Raw genomic sequence first — 22,909 nt, 5'->3', positions numbered from 1 at the left:
GGCTCATACAGAAACGTGGCACTATTTTGCATGGTATGCTTACAACCATGCGTGCAGCAGCACAAACCAACAAAGTGCAATTCACACTTAATGCATGCAAATAGCTGAAATGGAGCCCTTGATTCTCATAGAATATGAATGGGACCATCGTAGCATCAATTAGCCAGTCAAATCTCATAACAAGATTTCAAGTGGGAAAAAAAATGTCTCCCTAAATCCGCTTACACGAGCATCTTGAGCATGTTTGCAAAGCACTAACATTGGCGACAAGATTATGTGGAATAATTCGTAACATCAGTGCTGTGGTTGAGATACGACAGCGTTCTCATTATGGCAGATAAGAAGGAGCCTCTACATTAGACTCTCCAGGTGAGATAATATTATCCGTACATTGTCTCGAAACACGAAGAGCACACTTTACAAGCAAGAAAATGCGGCTCCCTTTCAACTGCTGGTGACTCTTATCTGAAAAACTAGACGACTAAAAATTTCGGATCCTTATTACTCCTATAAGTTTCCAACTCTGCAGCTGATACGGGCGCAGGCGGGGCACATCGGACGTTGCGACTACCAGGCAATGTAGATACCAGAATTCACAACCCATCCGCAGGAGCACTTGAAGAAAAAACAAAAAAGATTGGGACAACTCGAAACAGCTTGCTAATGCGGTGAGATATGCAACGGCTGTCATGAGACGCATGAGCAAGTCGACGAGTGGGGAGAGGGTTTTCTTGACGATGACTGATGACCATTTAAAGCAGGTGCGTGGTCAGTCGTCCCTCGCCACAATGTGGCTGACAACGAATTTAGGTACGAGCCCTGCCGGGTCTTGTCTCTCTTCACAGGGTGAAAGTCGCTCGTGACGAATGCGAAGGACAATGCGCAATAGCAACGGGAGAGACGACAGTTGTCGAGGCGTGGTGTTATGATGAGCACGGCAACTCAATGGGCCGCGGTGAGCTGGGTGGTGACGATGAGCAGGCCGGTTGAGCGACGGTGACCATGGCGATACTCGACAGCACAGGCGCACCTGCGAGACAGCGCATGCACATCAGGAACACTTCCTGGCTTCAGCCTGCCTTGAGCCAAACGGTGATACGGTAAGGGCTCGTTTGCACCAGATACCAGCAGCGGTCACGCGACCAGTTTGCGACTGGCATCCAAAATGTGACCGATGTTTGCACCTGCGTTGCAACTGCAGTTGCGTGGCTGAAAAATTCAGCAGCGAGCGAATGAGCCAAAGTAATTGCATTGTAGCCAAAGTGACGATTGGTGACTAACTGGGTCACACGACCAATGCCAGTCGCAGATGTGAAAAAGCCGTGAAACTCATAACAATCGAGTCGCATTCAACTCAAAGGTTCTTATAATTCTCTAAGTTATTCATTCATACATTCAAACCCCTGCTGCGACGTACTCGAATAGCCAACTGTAAGACAGCCTAACCCCCCACCCACCCCATTTTACTAACAATTATCAGGGGCATTGCAAACACTTTCTAAGAGCACATTGGATTAGAAAAAAAGCGGAACAATAATCAGCCTGACAAGACGACAATAAAAACATTTAACTCACATGATTCCTTTTTCTTGGCACGCTTGCGCCGCCGGTCTATGACGGCTACTTCTGCTTTCAGCTGCAAGTAGACCTTGCGGAGCTCGGTCATCCGGTCCTGAAGGACTGTTATCCGCTTTTCGGCGTCCATGTTGTCATCTGCCATCGAAAAAACGTTTTTTTTTCACTCGTCAGCTCAATCGAAGCCCAGATGAACAAGCGCTGTGCTTAAAGGGATGTTTCAGTTGAGCACAACTTGGTGCACATAAATACGTATGAGTATTCTTATTGTCATTACTTTAACAGTCAGAGGCTCATCTCAAAAGAGAAAGCAAAGGTAAACATTCGCCCTCTTAATTTCATGCTGAAACTCTAATACTGGTTCCTGTGTGACATTGTGGATTTTGCAACTTTCATCTCCTGGCCACATTCCTGAACCCAGTTTAATGTGACATGTTTGCTTACAGCCCAATGTAAACAATTTTAGCCAATACAGAAAAGCATACAGGCAGACATAGTCAAAATCTATGAACTTAAGTTGTGCTGGTGAGGGAACTTCCAATGCAGCGCTGCCATCGAACTTGGCCTTTTACATCTCCTGTGCCGTTCCCCCCCCCCCCCCCCAAGAGCGTGCATTTAGTATACAGTCGAGCCCGCTTATAACGAACCTGAGCCTGACATAACATTCGTTCGCTGTATACCGAAGTTCGTAGTAAATGAAACGCAGCTTATAAAAAAGTTGCGAGTGAAAACACAAACTTTTTTTTTGCCCAAAAGAGTCTGTGATTCATGTGTTTCGAAGAGCAGAAACAATAAGGGCAGTCTCGAGTTCATTTAAAATGGCAGGGTGCTCGTTCGCCGAGGCCCGTGGCATAAGCTGCACGAGGCACTGGCTCCAAAGTTTCGTCGTTCTTGCTTGCAATCCGATTCCTCCAAATCGCTCTCGCCACAAACTTCATTCACAATGCCCTAATCCGTGCACGGTTCCGCAGTATCGGCATCATCATCAGCCGTAATTAAACCATTGCAACAGATGTCCCACATCTCAAGGTCGAAGTCGATGATGCGCTGCCACCAATTGCTGCTGGAGTTTCTTGTTCGGAAGCTCCAGGCTTGGCATCGGGCCCGAGGTTGACGAAGCCGGCCCCGTGAAAACAGTTTCGTGCGCATGTAGCCGTCATCGCCGCCCACGAAATTTTCACCCCCTCCACAGCTAAATACCGGGACCCCCTAAGCTGCAAGTTGGCTGCCAGGTGGTCAATAGCTAAGAGCAAGCGCTCCGCAACGCGACACCTAACGCACGGATTATGCTCAAGCCAAGCAGTCACACTTTCGACGTTTTGTTGAGCGGCAGAAAAAAGCGTGCAAGTCCTCCTGTCTGCCATCCTGACCACACATGCACACCAAGAACGAGCAAGACGTGCACATGTGACACACATGCCAGAAAGCGTGGAACAGCTATAGGCCTGTTTCTAGTCAGAAAATGAAACTACACTCGAGCCAGCGTGGCTGGCGTCGTGGAGCAGTGGAAATGGGCGAAGGGGTTGTGATCAAGAGAGGAGAGCAGATTTGCGACAGAAGAAGGGCAAGGAATCGTGATAGAGTGAAAAGAGGGGAGGATGCGGCGGGAGGGCGACTTGGAAAACCAAAACGCGCTGGAAAAAGGCAGGTTGGGTACCTTGCTTGAAAGGTTTGCCAAACGCGCAACTCGCATGTAGAAAAACTTGAACGAGAGCCTGCGCCCAAAGAAGTCAAAGGAAAGCCGCCTGGATCAGTAGTGTGCGGGGCGGTGTTCATAAAATCAGCGGCCGTGGTCGAAACATCGTTTCGTTACGCCAGCAGGTTTGCGTGGCCTCACCAACTTCGATATTTCGCAATTCGTTCCGCACAAATTAACAGCCGTTTTCGCGCTTCCGCACATGTGCGGAGGACATGCTGAGCCGAGTGTAAAGTGAGCGAGAACAGGTCCCAAACACAAAACGAACTGCAAATTATCAGAGTCGGTGGAGTAGTGTATGCGCGTGCACTAGACGCAGACGATTGGATACAGTTGGTGGCTGACGTTGTTGGCAAATGGTCTGGTTACTACAGGCTGGCGACCCCGACGACAGTACCAGCGATCAAAAACAGGGTAGATGGCCGACCGGTCTTTGAAAAATCAGTGGCAGTGTGAAAACACAGGCCTCGTCTGGCGATGCGGGGTGCTCAGAGTAGTGGGGAGACAAAGGACGGAGGAGTGCATAACAATGAACGGTCGGGGAGCGCGGCAACTAGTGGGGCGCGAAGGCAGGGTCGGCGTTGAACAATAGAAACGTATGGGCCCCTCGTCGATGCCTCATCGGTGGTTGAAAGTGGTTTTTCCGGGAAGTTGGCAGAGCGCCGACTCCGTTTGCCGTAACTGATCGGCGCTCGAAGAGGTTCGCTGTAAGTGCGACTTTGTGTCATTGAACCAATGTATGTTTTCACGGTCACGCAAATATAGTTCGTTTTAAGCGATAGTTCGTTTTAACTGGGGCTGTTACATATGGGCTCGACTGTAGTGCAAAGTAATCTTTAGGCCAGTGCAAATATGTGAGCACTTTAAACATTTAAACAAACACAGTGGAGCTTCGATTATACATCCTCTGGTTTCGTGGCGGCTCGCATTTCACGACGAATCGGTTTGGTCCTGGCAAAATCTCCGTAGAAAATAATGTATTAAAAAACCTCGATCATACGAGGCAGTTTTACACAAGACCCCGGATTCTACGACTTTTAAAACCCATCATAAGGAAAAAAAGAGCACCTTCACTCAAGTCAAACGTCGACCAAATATGATGATTGATTTGTGGGGTTTAACGTCCCAAAACCACCATATGATTATGAGAGACGCCGTAGTGGAGGGCTCCGGAAATTTCGACCACCTGGGGTTCTTTAACGTGCACCCAAATCTGAGCACACGGGCCTACAACATTTCCGCCTCCATCGGAAATGCAGCCGCCGCAGCCGGGATTTGAACCCGCGACCTGCGGGTCAGCAGCCGAGTACCTTAGCCACTAGACCACCGCGGCGGAGCCACGTCGACCAAATATTCACGAATGGAAAATATGAACTTGTGTTACCCTAGGTTGACAATTGGAAAAATAAGGAGTAAGATAGGATGCCTTCTTAGAATGGAAAATTTATTCTGCTAGAAGTTCACGTGCATCTACATAGGCCTCAATCACGTGCGTATATATCTGCGGTTGTTACCTAGTCAAGCTCTATTCTCTCAGAGTAGCTTCAGTAGGCCGAAAAGTGAATATTTTTGTGGTTCCGGTCTGTGGAATCTTTTCCTGGTCAACATACAGCTGATCTGCCTTCGTCGCAATCACACTCACAGGCTTGTGCATACAAAAGGGCTCGATGCAGCTGTTTGCACCATGCAAGATTACTTTCACTTTACGTGAACATTCATAATAAGAGCGGGACAACACCAGTTTTACTTCACAAGGCAAGGAATTGCAACGCGCACGAAGGCATCTTCAACGAACTTGTGGTCCGTCACCACTATGTGATTGATAGCAATAACACCGTGTCAGACTCTTCTTACGGGAGGCTGTTGGCAACGTGGTTTCAGTTTTATTTTCTCATGCAGGCAATTTCCGGACTATTTATTGGTAGAAAAATGCGCATTGGATCCAATTTTTTTTAAGTTGAGAATAAAGATTCATTCACACGTCCTTCAACTAATCCTGCCATTAGCTGCAATTGGCAAAAATATTTTAGTCTACCTTCCTTGTAGAGGCACAGGGTTATGCCGTGGGCGTATTTAGGCAGTCTGTACCTGTTTTTAGGGTAAGGTTGAGTGTCACTGCCAATAATCGTAGTTTTTCTATTATATGACGCCCGGATTATACGACAGTATTGCATGGTCCCCAGAAAGTTGTATTATCGGAATTCCACTGTATTACAGTATTCGAATTCACTTCGACACGAATCTAAAGGTTCGGGAACTTTGATATATTCGACAGGAACAAAAAAGTAGGAGTGCTCAAATATTCAATGTTCCGAACATAAATCAAAGGGAAAAAAAAAAGCCTTCGAATGTGGAACATGTGCACATCTCTAAGACATTGCAAAACAATGTAACAGGAGCTTGTCTTACGCTTTTAAAACAAATGAATGAACTGCATGGCGCTGTGCTGCAGCACACTGAAGATGCCTTTTGTAATGCAGCAATTAAGCATCACACGCATCTAATGAACTGCACGATCACAAGGTGGGCAATATTTGTGTGCTTTGACAACATGCCTGACACCGAGATAGATTATGTCCATTAGGAAATGCAATGCTCACACATTGCATTTTCTTTTTTAAGCACTTGTTCAGGGCATGTTCTGGAGGGTTGTATTCTATCAGTTATCAGAACACAAAACTATATTTATATGCTGTATAAGTGAACTGCGAAAAAAAGCTTGGTGAAAAAAGTGCTCTCATTGCCTGAGTGTGCAAGACATTAGGCTGAAAGGGAACATGAGAAAGTCATACGTGCATTAGGCATATTTATTGGAGATTATATAAAGCACGGCAAATCACTAGGAAAACAGCGTAACTATGCACCGATCGATAGTGGGCAGCTATCGCGACATGTGATCTAACGTGTATGCGTTGGCAATGCTCTAACTTCAACTCTGAACTTTCACTCATGGGACTATATTAACCTGTCTGAATATTTTCCTCCTCAACCATATATTCCGGCCACAGCTGAACAATTGAGAAAATAAAAATAAGTGCATTTGAATCAAATATGCTCTGAATAAACGAAAAATTTCATTCGCATGAAGAAATTTGGATATTTGCACCCTTACCCCTAATGTAACGACTAGGCTTGTGTGAACAATGAATTTTAGGTTTGAAGCGAATTCGAAGCGAATAAAGACTTTGGTAATAATTTCAAATTTAATTAGTGTAGAATATATGACATATAAAAAAAAGGCATATTAATCATGACCTAAGTTGCAAAATGTTTTTTTTGGAAACGAGGCTTCTATGCAAGAGCTTTCTTGATTTGCTTTTTCCATTCAAAGGAAGTCGAAACAACTTTGAGAAGTAGCAGGATTTGGCTTTCAGTATGATACAAGTAATAACCTGTAAAATACGTAATATTATTATTGCAGTTGGAGTGCATAAGCCGGCAAAACAAGCTTTTAAGGTTAGGAAATCATCAATTGATTTGAGGGTAATATGTTTATTTAAAGAGACCATGCAACAGTTTTTGGAGTAGCCATGGAATGGATTCACTGAAAAAGCTTATTGTCTTGTGAATCAACTGCCACAAACAATTTTTAGAATATGTCCAGTATGAGCACAGTCGATTTGCCACATGCTGCAATAGTATTCTCTCTTCTCGTCCGACGCAAGCACTTGAAGAAAAGCTGGGAGAGATGGCATAGGGAAAAAAACATATGGCACGTAGGTGTTGTGACGTTGAGCACTCTTTCTCTCTCTTTTATTTCTTTGAATACGCGGCTTTTCAGTGCAATCGCGCATGTACGTGTAGACATGTCGCGGCCATCCACAGCGGCCCCAGTAACGACCCAGCGCCCCACACTCAAATCAGCCAATGGCTGATGCAATGGCTGTGACGAGCGATTTTTGACGTTGTGGCGTCATTTGCTGAGAGAAAAAAGCAATTTTTATTTGACATTCAGAATTTATTGTGAATTATAGGGCGCGTGCTGCGCTATAATATTTAGCTCACGTGTTTTCAGTAGCCTCGACTATCGATCAGCAGCATTTGCTGACCATGCACAAAAAAATATTGCAGGGCCCCTTTAAATACGCAGTAGGATTTCGCCGCAGAGCAGATTTCCCCTGAATAGGTGCTTTCAAGGATTAGCACCCTATATTGCAAAGAAGACTCGAAAATATCAGACTCGAAACATCGGCCTTCCTGACTCCGTTATCATCGCGTCCCACCAGGAATTACCATTCTGCAAAGTTCTCGCCTATCACAGCGCGCACTAACAATTTTAAGTATTCTTTTTTTCCCCGCACTATAACCGACTGGAATAACCTCCCGCATGAAATTCTTTCATCTGACAATGTGCTGAAATCTATTGATCAAATGTTTGACTTGTAAAATTTTGTATTAATATTTTACAGTGTTTTCAAAATATTTTGTATTGTCCTGTTTATTGTTTTTACCTCGCTAAAGATTGTATAATTGTTCTAACGGCTCTGTAACACCCCCACTCCTGCTTGGGCCCATTTGTGGCTTGCAGTATTGTATAAATAAAAAAAAAAAAATAGAAGCCATCTAAACAGGTGGTTACATGCGATATAGTATACATTTATCAGTTCATGTCAAATACTTTGAAATATTCAATAATTTAAATTCGTATCAAAGCGAATTCGAATACTCTACTATTTGTTCAAATATTCGCACAAGCCTAGTAACGTCATAATTTAAAGGTAGCCCAACCGACAGCGCAAGGTGATTTCACAGCTAGGAATGGCAACTGCACCCCAACACTGCCTATAAAGAGAAAAATGCGCAGCCACAAATTACACTGGAAGGATAAGTGCGCATACTACCTGCATAACGGCCAATATATATATTTTTAATGTTGAAAGGAGTGTTATGTGCGTCTATAAAGAGAAAAATGCGCAGCCACAAATTACACTGGAAGGATAAGTGCGCATACTACCTGCATAACGGCCAATATATATATTTTTAATGTTGAAAGGAGTGTTATGTGCAAAAGTATTTGCATTACATTTCACATTTCAACTTGTGAGTACTGAAATAAGAATTGTCAGCGAAACGAAGAATCCTCACAATAATATTATTTGTTAGGGGCCTTACATAAAAAAAAAAAAGACTATAAGGAATGCCATTGTGGAGGGCTCAGAAAATTTTGTAGCTATCTGGTGCTCTCTAATGTGCACCGACATTGCGTCGTACACAGGTCCGTCAGTTTCACCTCCACCGAAATGCGACCACTGGGACCGCGATTAAACCCACACTTCAGGTCGGCAGCCAAGCATTATAGTTGCCTTACCCCCGCGGTTGATTAAAGGGCCTCTTTCGAGAGAAGAACTCACCCAGAGGCAGGTCGAAGTTGAACTTGGACGGCCGGTGGAGACTGCCCATGTTGGTACTGCCGGGAGTGGTCGCTGTGCAAGTGGTAGCCACAGACGTTGGTGTACACGAGCCGCTGTCACACGTGGACGACATTGGCAATGAGGAGTCTGAAAAAGCAAGTAAGACGAGCGTCTCGTCAAGCTCCCATTTTGCGTCAGTTTTCCTTTCCTTTAAGACAGTTGCTGTCTTTTTAAATGCCATCTTGTTTCGCAACAATCATTGTCTGTCTTGTTTGCGCAACTTTTCTTAGGGAGGGGGGGGGGACGTGCTTTTTAAAACGAACTTTCTTGTTTCTTGTTGGATGTTGATGAAAATTGACATAGACACCGAAAATGGCCTCCCAGTGCTTCCACAAAAATTTCGAGGCAATAACACAAAAACCTTATGAGATACAAATTATTGTTTCATTGAACCTCAGAGAGGGGCTGGCAGATTTTTTTTATAAGCTTTTTTTTTTATCTACAAAGAATAAGTACGGATTTCCAACTGAGTTCTCTGTATGAAGGAGTGCTGTGATAGTAGGCATGACAGAATAGATTGTAATTGAATAAGGCCATATACTGAAATGATTAAAGACTTTATTTATTTAAGCTGTCATTAGCATAATTAGGTACTTCTTGATTAAATAATCCATGAAAATTTTTTTATAGAGAGAAGTTTATTGCATAAGAAAATTCTAAACGACTAACAGTTATGGGCAGAAAGCTGGTGGCACAGAAATTTTTTAGCAGTTTATTTAATGACAAGAGTCAGGCATACAAAAACTCGTGCCCCTGTTTCATGGATGCTCTTTTGCTACTCTAGCCCTGAAACGCATCATAATACGGCTGGTCGCGAAAACGCTAAACTACGAGGCTTTCATTGTCTCAGAACACTCATAGACGCACGCGGCGATACGAAGCAGGGCTCCAAGAACGTCTAAATTGCATCACAAAAGCTTATTGCCAGCCCTCCATATGACTGTGCAGTACGCCGTAGACAGCACAGCCGGCGTGTCATGCACTTGCTGGCGGCGTTCGGTGATGATGTGCGAAATGTGTACCTACGATGACAAAAACTGGCGCGCTCTCCGCTTGGTATCGCATTTTCGAATGCCGAAGCGCGAAACTGCTAGCCGCTGTTCCGAGCAATCCTTGGCAGTGGAGGGGGGGGGGGTTGACGAGCTTGACAGTGGGGTCTGTTGCCGATGCGTAATATGCCCGTCCGCAGTTCCAAGGAGCTAGAGAGTGATGTGCTTGATTGCTTGCGAAGAAGCACTTTGCCAAGAGTGCTCTAGCGCGGCGTTCTTGCCCGCAAAGTTCGTCTAGCCGTCAGCGAAGTTAGGCCTAAAGACAACTCCGATGACGCACCGCGCTTGAAGACCATGCGCCCGCTCGTAGTATTCCGATCATGAATCCGCTTACAGCTTCGCTGCTTGTGAAGAAGCATGTTGTTAAGAGTGTGCTAGCGCGTCGTTTTCACCTGCAGTCTCGCCGTAGAGTTTTGGCCTAAAGATGATTTTGACGACGCGCAGTGCTTGTAAACCGCGCGCCTGCTCCTAGTAATCTAATTGTGCATCCGCTTACAGCTCTTAACTAAGTGTAATTATATCCCAAGTGATCATCGACCGTGAAAATGTCACAAAACAGCGATTTTTGACAGCCATGTCCTCACAACACACAAGCAGCAGACGACGATCTCCCTATGTGAGCTTCAGGCCAATGGCGAGGCGAGCTGGGGCAATATAGCGGCCACAGCCAATCAGACGCCTCGAAACGACCTTCAGATATTTGCTTTTTGTGCACTTGTTTTTAAAGGAAGAAGCCAGCTGAGGCGGGAAATTTGAATACAGAAAAACGCTCTTTCTGATGGGTCCAAGAAGGCTGCTCCCGGCCGCGCCCTCACGAAGCTATAATTTTTTGGAAAGCAATGTTTTCTCGCCATTTCCAGAAATACTTTTGCTATGTATGAGGGTGAAACGAATTTTTTGAAGCACTTCTGCGCGGTTTTCAGAGTAGATATTTTGGAATCAGAAAAAAAAGGGGTTACAGAAACTGAAAAATTGATTTAAAAAAAACCGATTTTTTTGCCATTTTTTGCAATACCAAATCCGCTTCCCCCCTTAAAGGGACTGACAACGAAGCCTTCGGGGCATCCTTCAGATGCCAGCATAATTGACATCTGTCTTGCATACTTTTTCCTTGATTTATGGAAGAGTTGTTGTCAATCTGGGATTTCCTTCGTGAATGTTCAACAACCTTTGTTCAAATGAATGTAAACATCAATTTTGTTGTACAGTATCCAGTTTTGATTCAGATTAATGTGATATGCCAATTAACTTTGCAACTGTCAATTTCGAAAAAGTCCTAGCTCTCTCCTGAAAAGGCACATGATATATATCTTTCATATTTCAAAAGCTACGTACTGTACAAAAAGATTACAAAAAGATGAGATGATATTCGAAATGAGATACATAACTCTGCAAATTCGCTTGATATAAACAAAAAAAAATAAAATAAATATAAAGGGCATTTAAATAAAAAGGTACATTTAAATAAATAAATAAATAAATAAATTGGAAAGCTGTCAGAAACACTGTGGAAACGCGTGCAACACTTGCCTCGTGAATTCCGTGAAGCACGATGCGTTTTCCCTTTGGAGTCCCCACGCACAGCCGAGAGAAGTGCCTTGTGTGCCGCTTTTCTTGCCCTTTTCCCATGCCTGAGGAGGTTCTCTTCGTCCCGCGAAGCCGGCCGCTTTGTACCCGCCAGACCTTTGTGCCGCTCCGCCGAAAAAGCGCTGTCCGTTGTTCTCGACGAGGACGAGTCATCTTCGCCGCCTGCCTTGAAGCCCTCTGCTCCGTCCGCAGAACCCCGGCTGTTCTCAGAGTCTGCCGACATGGTGCTCTCTCCGTCGATGCCGTGGAAGTTATCTCCTTCCCGCCGCGGCGAGCCCGCGAGCGACGAAGAGGGCGAGTCGTTCTCGGCGCCGCCGCTGTCCTCCGGAGTCGTCGGGGGCGTGTTGTCCAGAACGGCCGCCGACGGATCTGCGCCGGACGGCCCGGCCAGCGCCGCTTCGGCGACCGAAGTGAAGATGTCCATTTTAGAAGGGCCCTGCTGCGGCGGCTGCTGCTGTTGCAAATGCGCTGGTTGCTGCGCCTGCTGCAGCTGAGGTTGGTGATGCGAGGGATGCGAATGGTGCATGTGCTGGTGATGCACGTGGTGATGGTGGTGGTGATGATGATGGTGTTGACTCTGAGCGTGGTGATGCTGGGCTTGCAACACCACGTCGTCGCCCTCCCGCGTGGGACTCGCTGGAACCTTCTCTTCGCAGAGCAAGAAGAGAGAGTCGGCCGACTCGGCCTGCGACTCGGTCGCAGACGCTGCCGTCGCCTTCATCTCTACCTCCTGGCCACACACCTCCGCCAGGGTCGAGAGATAGTCGTGATGGAACGGAGGAGAAGGGCGCGTGGGGGCAGCCTTGCGTTTCTCACGTTTTATCTTGCCAGCAAATGTCCGCTCGACGTCGCCCACCTCATCCGAGTCTTCGTATGATGCACAACTCGTCAGTTTCTTCCGCTTGCCCTTCTTGCCGGCTTCCGGATGATCTTTGTTGGCCTTGCGCATCTTACGCTTTGCCTTCTTCACGCTAGGGTCCGTCAGGTCATCACTGCCGTCAATGTTCTTCAATTTCTTCCGCTTCTTGACCACTCTCTGCTCTCCATCCCCAACCTTCCGGCACTTCTTTAAGCGCGGTGCCTTGGCAGGCGTGCCATCCGGCAACAACTGACCTTTCATCTTTTTGCGACCCTTGAGCTTAGCCTCTGCTCCGAACTTGGTCTTGGTGCCTTTGAACTTCTTGCGCTTGATCGTCCGCTTCGTGGAGTGCTCGGCGTTGTCAGTAGGGCCTACCTCGACTTCCGCAGCTGATACGACCGTCTCTCCGCAGACAGGTGGAAACTCCACGGGTTCGTCTATGTTCTTTGCACCTTCTTCTTCGATGCGGAGCATGTTGGAGTTGCTGCCGTCATCGCTGAGAGCGAGAGCCACTTTGTAGAAGTCCTGCGTGGACGCAGATTCTGACTCCTCTTTGACAAATTCAATGCGCTCCATAGAACTCGCCAGCGGATCTCTTTCCGCAATCCCTACGGGGCTGCTTGGCTCGGCGTTGTCATCATCCTCCTCTTCTTCCTCCTTGGGGAGCTCTTCCTCGTCTTCCTCCTCCGCATCCTTGCAGACATCAAACTCTGAGGCAGGGAGCGAGTGCTCGGCCGCAAGCAAGGCGTCCCTCTCTGGACCCTCCTTGGCGACTAGCGAAGGGGGTAGAAGAAGCACGTCACTGATGCTTTCTGCCGCGAGCTCTTCCTCCTCCTCGAGGTTGTCTTCATTCTCAATGGGCGTCGGGGAAGACGGAATTTCGGCCTCCGGTTCAACTTCTGCCTCCTCTGGTACTTCGTCTTCTTTCTCCTCATGGCTGTCTGGCTTGTTCGGCCCTTCATCATGTTTCAGCCAATCAATGTGCTTTAGCACCTCTGGCTCAGGCACTGGTGGGAAGATGGTGATCACACGTGTGCCAGCGATGGTAGGAGGCTTGCTTATCTCGACAGCGGGAACGACCTCAGGCTGTTCAACTTCCTTTGGCTCTTCCACAGCAACCTCTTTTGTTTCTTCAGCAACGATGCCGTCATCCTCTGGTTTCAACGAAACGGCGGCAGCCGCGGCTACTTCGGGCTCGGTAGGCAGAGGTTGTTCTTCATCCTCCGCAGCATCCTCCAGTTTCTCGTCCTCAAAAATGACTAGGCTGCCTTCTTCCAGCAAGCTGTCCTCATCTTCGGCGATGGTAGTGTTGAGGACTTCCTCCACCTCTGTGACCTTCGCAGTTTCTTCCTCTATGTGCAATGTGGTGTCGGCCTCACTCTCCTCCTCTTCGTCGCCTCCTTCTTCAGCGACATTCTCTTGCAATGCTTCCTCCTTGTTCTGAGCTCGTGCAGCTGCGACGAAGGCGGCCAGACTCGTGGTCGAACTTTCATCGATGTCGGTGTCCTCATCGTCGCACTCCATCTTCTCCTCCACTTCCTCTGGAGGCTCCTCTTTCACCAGGGGCTCATTATCCAAGGCGTCCGACTTTGGCTCAGGACTCGACGGCATTGGAGCATCTTCACTGGAGTCAGTCGTTATGGCTGACGCAGTCTTTTCCAAGTCCTCCGAAGGATCACAGGGCTCAATTTTGATCGAGACGTGGCTCTTGAGAGAGATGTCGTCATCCTCGTCACCCGAGCCTTCCTCGTCGTCATCCGGACAAGGCGGCGAGTGCGTTCCCGACTTCCGCCGGCTACGGCGTCGCGGTTCTGAGCCGCTGCCGGACAGCTGGTCGGAGGCCAGGGCCTGCTCTGACCGCGAGGCACGCGTGGACATGGAGTTTGGCGAGGGCTTGCCAGGGGGTGGAGTCACGGACAGGGCCCTGCTGCGATTAGACGAAACGCTGGGTGGACGACCCCTACGCACTCCTTTCTTGCTGGAAGTCGGGGACTCGGATGAGCTGGGTGTGTTGCTTGGAGTGGAAGACTGCTGGTTGCCGTTTGGTCCGGACTGCCCCTTTTGGTGAGGCTGGAAGAATGGGGTATTGAGTATCAATGTATGTAGTTTTTTTTTTTCTGTTAAGAATGCCATTTGGCATACAGTCGGACCTCATTAATTCAAACTCGAAGGAACCTCTGCATTTTGTTTGAATAATTAAGAAGTTTAAATTATCAGAAGTTCTCAGATATATGACTGTGGGTGAGGTGATGCCATACATTATGATTAGCATTAAATTTATCAGATTTAAACATTTCTAAAGTGTTTTTAACCCCGGAATCCACGCAATGAACGGAAAACAGAGGTGTAAGGGCCACAAGTTTGTCGGCCACTTACTGCTGATCAGACCTTTTAAAGGAATCGCAAATTGCCAACTACTTCTTTGCTACAAGGATGTGCCATCAGCACAAAGCTATTTATACCAGTTGAGATGCACCTCGGCTCACCATGCGTGTCCTTCGTTTCAAACATTTGTTTTCACTAGCAAAGGCTTTTTCCTTGAAGGTCTAAGGTGCTTATTTTTAATTTTTAGGCTTATATATAAGATGATATATATAATCTTATATATAATAATCTAATATATAATATGTATAATATAAATTATATATAATATATAATATATATTATAGTATAATATAATATATATGTATTATATATATTATATATAATATATATAATCTAATATAATAATATATATAATAATCTATATAATCTTATATATATATAAGATTATATAAGCATGAAACTTTCTAAATAGCAGTGAGAAAGCAGCAGATATTTTATGGCATGAAACAGCAAAAAGTATGATTTAAAGGAGCACTGACACCAAATTTCAAGATCGAGATGTGCCCATCATTCGATCGCTTGGTATGCATAGGTCTTCTTGGCCAAATTTGAATGGCATCCGTCGTATGGAAGTTATTTTAATTTGATGTCAAACAGCGTAGAAAAGCTAAGGAAAAAAAATTAAACATAGATTGCCCTGCGACATCGACACTAGTGCCACATGTTGTAGTGACACGTATCCCGAAGGATTATGGCCACTAGTGTGGGGTCGGTCTTAGCGAGCCGCAGAACACGCGCTAACCATGGCCATGGTGAGAACACAGTACTGCTCAAGGTCGCAACACTTTATTGACTGCGGCAACACCAAAAACGCAGTACAAAGCCCGTTGCAAAGGCGCGGCGGAAAAGCAAATGGGCTTATCCACGCCACAGGCGAGAAGCACTACACAGGGTGCCGCAAGCACGTCTCCGTGGTAAAAGTGATTCACGGAGACACCCGGATCAAGGCCCGGTTGCTCAAGCGAGGGCAAAGGCGCTCGTGTTGGCTTCAAAGAGATAAGGGTCGGCGCAGCCTGGCCACGCACTAGGACACCGTACCGCCCCTCGACCTAGCATTAGGAAGGGGGGGCGACACGACATAAGTGTTTGCCGCGGGTGCAAGGCGCTGTTGGCGAAGTCCGAAAAAGCCCCAAAGGGAGCTGACGGACAGAATAGAAAAGTGTCCTTACCCCCGTGTCGTCCCCGGAGAAGTCTATTTCGCTCCCCGACGCGCGCGCGCGAAACCTCTCAGGAGACTTTACGCGCGGCGCCACAGTCGACATCCGCTACCGGGTGAGAGGGGTTAAGCGTCACTCCTCACTCTCCGAACACAGAAGAGAGGAGAGTCATGTCAGGACATGAGAACGCAGAACAGGGCGGCAAAGCTCGCACAAAGGCGGCGGGCTAGCCTCGATTCCCACAGTGTTGGGTGTGATACATTCGACAAATACCATCCTGAGTGACGATACGCTAGTAACAATGACGCCGACGATCTGAGTGTGCTTGGAGTCGACTGCCGGCCATACCCTCAGTAATAATGGCTCTTCTTGCTGTGTTGAAGCGTGTGTGTGATTCATCGTGTTGCATCGACCGATTTGACATGCGCTCCACAGTGTGAGTACGATCATTCAGAGTGACAACACGTGCCAGAATGTCATGGAACTGCTGCGCAGTGGGAACCCGCACGTCGAGGCGCGGAAAAAGCAGAAATTGCGCGGAGTTCCCATGCCTTTCCAAGCCACGAACCTCAACACAGCCAGTGGGTTGACTTCGTACGTGCCGATGGACAGAGGAACTGGACGCCTAAGAAGAACAACCGCATTTGCTCTTTTTACTTTGCGTCGAGCTGCTACAGGTTAAATCCTGTTTTGGCGAACGAGTTGGGTTTCACTGGCAGTACAATGCCCTTCTCGAGGTTGGGGCTAAAGGGAGAGGGGAAGAACGAGTTGGCGCTACTTAACCTAGCCGGCGGAAAACGCATGGAGGGGCGTTAGTCTACATCATCAGACACAGCTGGACTGACTGCACGTGCGCTCCTAGCGGAGGAGATGCCAGTGTGCGTGATGTCACCATTGTTTGTAAAAGCAGCATCAGCTGTGCAGCGGCCTCGACGTCGCCCCGAGGTAGCGCCGACAGCACTACAGTTTGGCGGGCTTTCGACCCATTTTGAACCACGGTCGATAACGGATATATTAATCAATATTACAGATATTCATTTGTACCTCCGATGCGTTTAGGTTGCGAATTGCTACTTGGGGCCGATAGCTACTCGGCGCAAAAATGTTGACATGAGTAAATTTGATGTCAGTGCTCTTTTAATCAAATGATGGAGTTTGAATTGAGAGGCTTTTAAATACTTTGAAAGAATTGAGGGCCAACCAAAAAATTGAATTTTGTTTGAATTAACCAAAAGTATTAATTATTAGAGTTTGAATTATCGCGAGTCCACTGTATCTTCTATAGAAAGCCTTCTAAACCTCTGTAGGAGCATACTTAAGATATCTAAAGATGTAAAGCAAATAGTGCAAAAAGCTGCCCAATACTGGTACCCTGATTTCGGCACCACTTCTCTCGCCTTTACAAGGCTTGTCATAAGCATTTGGCATACACCAACGAAGCCAAGTTTAACAATCTCTTATCCTATAGAGCTCAGCAAGTCTAAACTGGCTTGCAAACAACTTTTGCTTTGCCAAGCAATAACGATATCAATGCTTGGTACAAACCTCAATTACTTTATTGTTTACTCAAGGCATTCTATGCTAGACCAGCTCAGCAACCTGCATGAATGATGCAGCGATAAAAAACAAAGACATCAAATAGACTGCACGAAACGAGCATCGCCAACTGCTTCATCGACTAACCGAGAAATCGTCGGGGTATTTTTACCCATCTGGAGTGCGAGGTATTCACTTGACAAGGCAAACGAAACATTCACATCCCGATTGTTATTCGTGTTTACTTGCTGCACGCATCGTTACATTATGCATAAGTGGACCAGTTTTGATAGGTGTTTAAGTTAGCTAACAAGCAACCATACCTACACCATGAAGCTGAATTTCCCTCCCCAGCTCAAAAACCAACACCATAAAATCGCATTTCTCTAAGCGAGCAGCCACATAATTAGACAACGTGAGGTGAACTTACCGATGCATCTGCTTGCTGCTTTTCCTGAAAGCAACAGAAAGTTTTACACTATAGCATAACTGTCCAGACTGTCCCAATAGTGCATTCAAATCTAGAGGATACTGTACATGTATCACCATTCTATCGCATTGCCCCGTTTACTAAATATCATCAGGAGCCTGCAAGGCACTTTTAAATAAGTAAAGAAAAATACACAATGTTCAAACATGCACTTAATCATTTGATCAAAAGTCTATGGGCCTGCACTCACAAGCTGATCTCATATGCATGCATGCCACACCCTACTGTTGACCACAGGACTAGGCCAAAAATTATATTAATAATATTTGAGATTTTACGTCTCAAAACCACCACATGATTATGAGAGACGCCTTAGTGACGTCTCTCATAATCTCAAATTTTGACCATCTGGCGTTGTTTAATGTGCGCTGACATCGCAAGATAAGCAAGCGTCTCACCATTTCACCTCCATAAAGGTCGCAGCTGGGAACAAAACTGCGACATTCAAGTCAGCAGCCAAGCACCCTAGCCCCTACTCCACCGGAACGAATTCCACCGGAAATAGAGCTTGCTATTCACTCACATATAGTTTCTTTATTGCCCCGCAGCATGCTGCGAGTTTATTATTTTCATACAAAGCACTCATCTGCAGTAAGGCCTTGACACCAAAAAGTAACTTGATACCAAAGTAACAGCAGCCACTGTATGCCTAGAGGGCTGTTTTGTTGATACACTTTGAAGCACACTCGTGCAGGCAAAAGACAGAGCGCTGATTTGTTAATCCAATTCAGACAACAGTGTCAACTATTCAGACAAAATGCCCTTAATAGCAATGCAGTCACAACTAAAACCGGAAAGTAAAAAAAACTGCTGCAATCAAGCGTACCAAGCTCACCTTCTGGAGGCGTTTCCTTCTAGATGTCTTGTCTGTGACATTCTCTACAATGCGGTTCTTCCTGACCCACTCGTCATACCTAAAATGAACAAATGTGGGTATGTTGCGTTTCAGTAACAATTCCGTCTAAATATAGTTTATCAGTCTAAACTTAATTATATCGCTTTGACCACGCCTTTGAATCAAATGCTTAAATGCATAGTCAGGAATGCGCCACTACGGCAACCGCAGAAAAGAAGCAAGAGCCTTCTCACAGACGTGAGGCCGACCTTACCGCATGTTCCAGCCCGTGTAGTGGACATAAAACTTCTTCTCGCTGCACTCCTCCTCGATGCGTAGCACCTTAGCCTCGTAGATCTTGAGCTGCCGGCCACGCCCGTACTTGACCTTGACCCGGTCGCCCACGTCAATGCTCATGTCCAGGGAGCACCGGCGCGTCGGCTCCCCACTCTCCGGCCGGGGAAGAGACTCCGGCTTGGTTTCCGGCTCAGCGGCGGCTGCCGAAGTGCTGGCTCTGCAACAAGACGGCCCGAAGGCCACAGGGGTCATTGAGGATACGTCTTCGAACTCGCTGCAGACACTTGACATCAAAGCGAACGGCACCTGGACGATGTTTTGCTCTGGTCCAGATCAAGCTGATGAATAGACTGACCCAACTAAGACAGCAGTGACAAGCAGCATAAGAAAACTTCATTAGGTCTGACAACTTCTGGTATCCGTGTTCAGTACATCAAGACTTGACTGCATGCCATTTTGTACAAAGCTTGCCGTTTACTTTTTCCTGAATTACCTATTCAGAACATACAATTCGGTATTCACACCTCTCTAGTTACCAAAACTTAAACAAACCGTTGCCAAGTAGGGTATAGAACACTTGGAATTTAAGTTGCAGGAGTCCCGAATATCTGCACTGAACCAAAACAACCTTTTTCAAGGGCCACAGTTGTGCAAAATGTGTTCAGCATGCAGCTTTGCGTGTCTGATAATTGACGCATGCGATGCTCGATGCTTACAACCACTTAAATTTTTGAATGTTCAAAAATTTAATGGCCAAAGAGCTGTGTTGCAATGAATTGAACACAAAAAGCAATAAAAGCATTGTCAAAGAAATTCCCTGACTACCTGTCATACCACCTCTATTATGCCCATCACACAGAAACTATATTGAGTCACGTCCAAAATACCCCGCGCAGAACAGTACCGATCGTTCCGATTTCGATTATTGGTAAAGCTTGATAATGACACCGCTTTTCCCAACAGGATATCTGATGTGGCCAGAGCTGCCCTTAGTGCACTGCAGCTGCGTCGGCGCCAGTGCACAGGCTCATTCATTGCCGAGCAACCGCACTCCTCTCTTACTCAGTGAGCGCGCACAGCATGCGAGTCTTTTTTCCCCCGTGTCTTTTTCCTTCCCTCGCCCTTTGTTCATTGACTCCGCGTCCGCTCCTCCTCCGTAACGACTCCGACGCTCGCTCCCCAGCGGTATACCCAGCCAACCCAGCACATCTCCTTTCAGACATGCACTTCTGCTGCATTTGTCACAAAGATTTTCCAGCCACCGTGCTACAACCAGTCTTTCACCTTGGGGCCCTGCACAGTGAGCGGAGGGTGGATGAGAGTCAGGAAAAAAAAAAAAAAAAAAAAACGCATTGCAACCGGTGCTGCACTGTAAGTACTTATGTTAAAAGTGGTCTACACTGTAATAGGTTAACTATAGATCAAATCGCACGCTGGACCGGTATCCGCCAGCTTGAATGTGAACACACAGGCTCTTTGCAGCCGCACGACGTTGCCTACGGTAAGAATGCGGAAGTTCAAAGCGACTCACTTCTCGTCAGCCTTTTCCTTCTCGGGTGGTTCTTCCGTCTTGTTCTTTTTTGGCTGAGGAGAAAAAAATAAGAGAGCTGCTACAGTTGGGACAACACATATACAGCAAAAGCGCGTTGATTCGGATTTCACGGTACCAGAAAAAAGATGTCTAATTAGCCGAATTCATGAGCATCAAGGCACCAAAAAACAAAGATGTCTTTTATGTCAGTATACTTTAATTTGCATGATGAATGTGGAAATCATACACATAAACCGCAATATAATGAAACCTATAATAAAGTTTGGGTTATAACAAAGTGAATGAAAAATAGTCTTGTATTAGTTACAGTGTTCGGAATATACTTTTATAACGAGTTTTTGGATATAAAAACTTGTTTTCGTCTAATATGCAACTTTATTATAATGAGGTTTGAGTACTTATTCTGCATAAGAGGAGTGTAAAAGCCACAATTTTTGCCGCTCGTGACTATTTGCAATGTGACTGCAGCTCAAGACTTCCCTCTACTAACTAGACCAAAATTAACCCTGCACATGGTCAACAACGTTACCGTATATTTCACGCTGATGGTGATGGTCACATAGATTGTACTGCCTCGTTTCGGTGAGAATGCCGGGGAATTCGGTTTTCGCTTTTTGCCTGACAGGTTCGCAGCACTTGGAGCTCAGGATGTTTTCCAAAAGCATCCAAATTAACCAGGATGTGGCTAAATATGACCAAATTAACAAAAGTTTCATGCCGCTGAACAATACAAAGGCTTGCTGGGACCAGAGAACATGTCAAAATCATGTGATTTTTTGTATTACAGGGTGTCAGATTAACAAGCTCTAACTGCGACACTGTTGCAGCGAGAACAGTGCTGCTGCACTCAAACCTCAATATAAATAACCCGGATATAACAAAATATTGGTTATAACGAAGTAAATGGAAAATTGTCTTGAAATAGACATAGCGTAGATCTTTATAACAAATTTTCAGATATACCAACTAGTTTTCGTCTATTAATCAACTTTGTCATAAAGATGTGTGAGTGCATAACGAATACAATCCACACTTAATTGTAAGAAAATCATGATTGATATTAAGGTACGAGCTATATGCAAGTTTGGTGCACAAGTAGACTTGATGACACCCCTTCACAGCAATAAGTGGGGATATTCTTTAAGACAGCTTTTATTTTTCTGCTGTTTGTAGCTTGGCATGGTCCTGTTACGTGCAAGAAAATAAAAGATGTTGCAGATTTCTGAAGTAGCAACATCAAACAAACCACCGGTTACAAACAAATAATTAAATAAAACACTTCTTAGAAAATGAAAGAGACAGGTCTGACAAGTAAACAGAAAGTTGAATGCAAAAAGCACGCACCTGTCGCTTCGGCGTGGTTGTTGGGGTCGTCTCAGCGTCCTTCGACTTCGAGGTCCGCGACTTTTCCGCCGGTACCGGTGTTGACGGGGTAGCCGGAGCCGCTGCCGGCGGCTCCTTCGCAGAGTCCGCATCTGCGCTGTCAACGTTCTCGCTCTTGCGCAGCGACGGCAGCGAAGGAGGCGGCACTGACGACGACGACGACGATTTGGCCTCTCGCTTCTCAGGACTGTCGTGCTTCTCGCGGCGGGCATCTTCCCTTGTTCGGACCTGATGCCAGGGAAGATGTGGCACAATACGGCATCAATCAAAAGGAGGTGCTTTGTCGTTTGAAAGATCCTATAAATATCTGTGTGCAAACACTCAAATACAAATGAAATACAGTTGAACCCGTTCGTAACGAGCTCGAAAGTGTCGCGACAAGTTGTCGTTACATTAGTAGATTGTTGTATATAGACTTGCGCATATAAACGCGAACTTTATTGAAAAGTGCTAACAATGCTTGCGCTGACAGGTTAGGCCTTTCCACGTGTTAAGCGATGCCCATTTGTTTACGACCAAGTTAAACCATGTTCGCAATGAACTCGCATCTTTCCACTGAAGCGTGGTACTGCCACTTCCAACCACTCACACCTGGCTAGTTGCGTGCAGCGCATCATTTACTCGGTGCACTCGCCATCGCATGCCAGGTTGTTTAAAGTCCAATGCATACGTGCGTATGTGCGTTCTTCAAGCATGCTTCACACAGGATTGTGCTCAAGTACAGCGAGTAAACCTTTACTAGGGTAGGTGAAATAGGGATTTTTTACATCTATTATTTTTCACAACTATTACATATTTTGTATGTGCTTCCTAGTTAGTTATTTGTATTCTACACTTTATCTGAAACATTATGAACTATGAATGGTAAAAAATTACGAAAGTTTACGGATGAAAAGAGGGGGGCAAAAGGGTAAAGGCTTTCTCTTTGTCATGTCGCACAGCTAAAAGTATGCCACTTGCAAGAAAACTAATTATATATTTGAAATAAGCATAAAAGGTTCCACAAACAGCTTAAGTTTCATTGCTCTATGGTGAATATTAAAAAAAAGTGTCTTCGAGTAGCATCTCCCCTTAAAGGCAGAAGTGAAGAAATAAGC

The 22,909-nt window shown here is 46.0% G+C and overlaps 1 protein-coding gene across 3 annotated transcripts in view; it reads right to left on the bottom strand.

Annotated features, from left to right (window-relative positions):
* Positions 1 to 557: 557 nt before the first annotated feature.
* Positions 558 to 22,909, bottom strand: part of LOC119165440 (uncharacterized) — a 46,890-nt gene continuing 24,538 nt past the window's right edge. For all 3 annotated transcript variants that reach the window (XM_075871872.1, XM_075871873.1, XM_075871875.1), the window contains exons 13-21: positions 21,774 to 22,040; positions 20,409 to 20,461; positions 18,855 to 19,094; positions 18,581 to 18,659; positions 17,686 to 17,709; positions 11,262 to 14,247; positions 8,623 to 8,769; positions 1,576 to 1,713; positions 558 to 1,030 (exon numbers count right to left, since the gene is read on the bottom strand). In XM_075871872.1, the coding sequence (XP_075727987.1) occupies positions 924 to 1,030; positions 1,576 to 1,713; positions 8,623 to 8,769; positions 11,262 to 14,247; positions 17,686 to 17,709; positions 18,581 to 18,659; positions 18,855 to 19,094; positions 20,409 to 20,461; positions 21,774 to 22,040 (4,041 nt within the window). In that variant the 3' untranslated portion in view covers positions 558 to 923. The remainder of the gene's footprint in view (positions 1,031 to 1,575; positions 1,714 to 8,622; positions 8,770 to 11,261; positions 14,248 to 17,685; positions 17,710 to 18,580; positions 18,660 to 18,854; positions 19,095 to 20,408; positions 20,462 to 21,773; positions 22,041 to 22,909) is intronic.

The sequence above is a fragment of the Rhipicephalus microplus genome, chromosome 8 (assembly GCF_043290135.1).
Source record: "Rhipicephalus microplus isolate Deutch F79 chromosome 8, USDA_Rmic, whole genome shotgun sequence".
Lineage (NCBI taxonomy): Eukaryota > Metazoa > Arthropoda > Arachnida > Ixodida > Ixodidae > Rhipicephalus > Rhipicephalus microplus.
The sequence above is the reverse complement of the archived record's forward strand: the minus strand, read 5'-3'. Positions and strand labels throughout refer to the sequence as shown.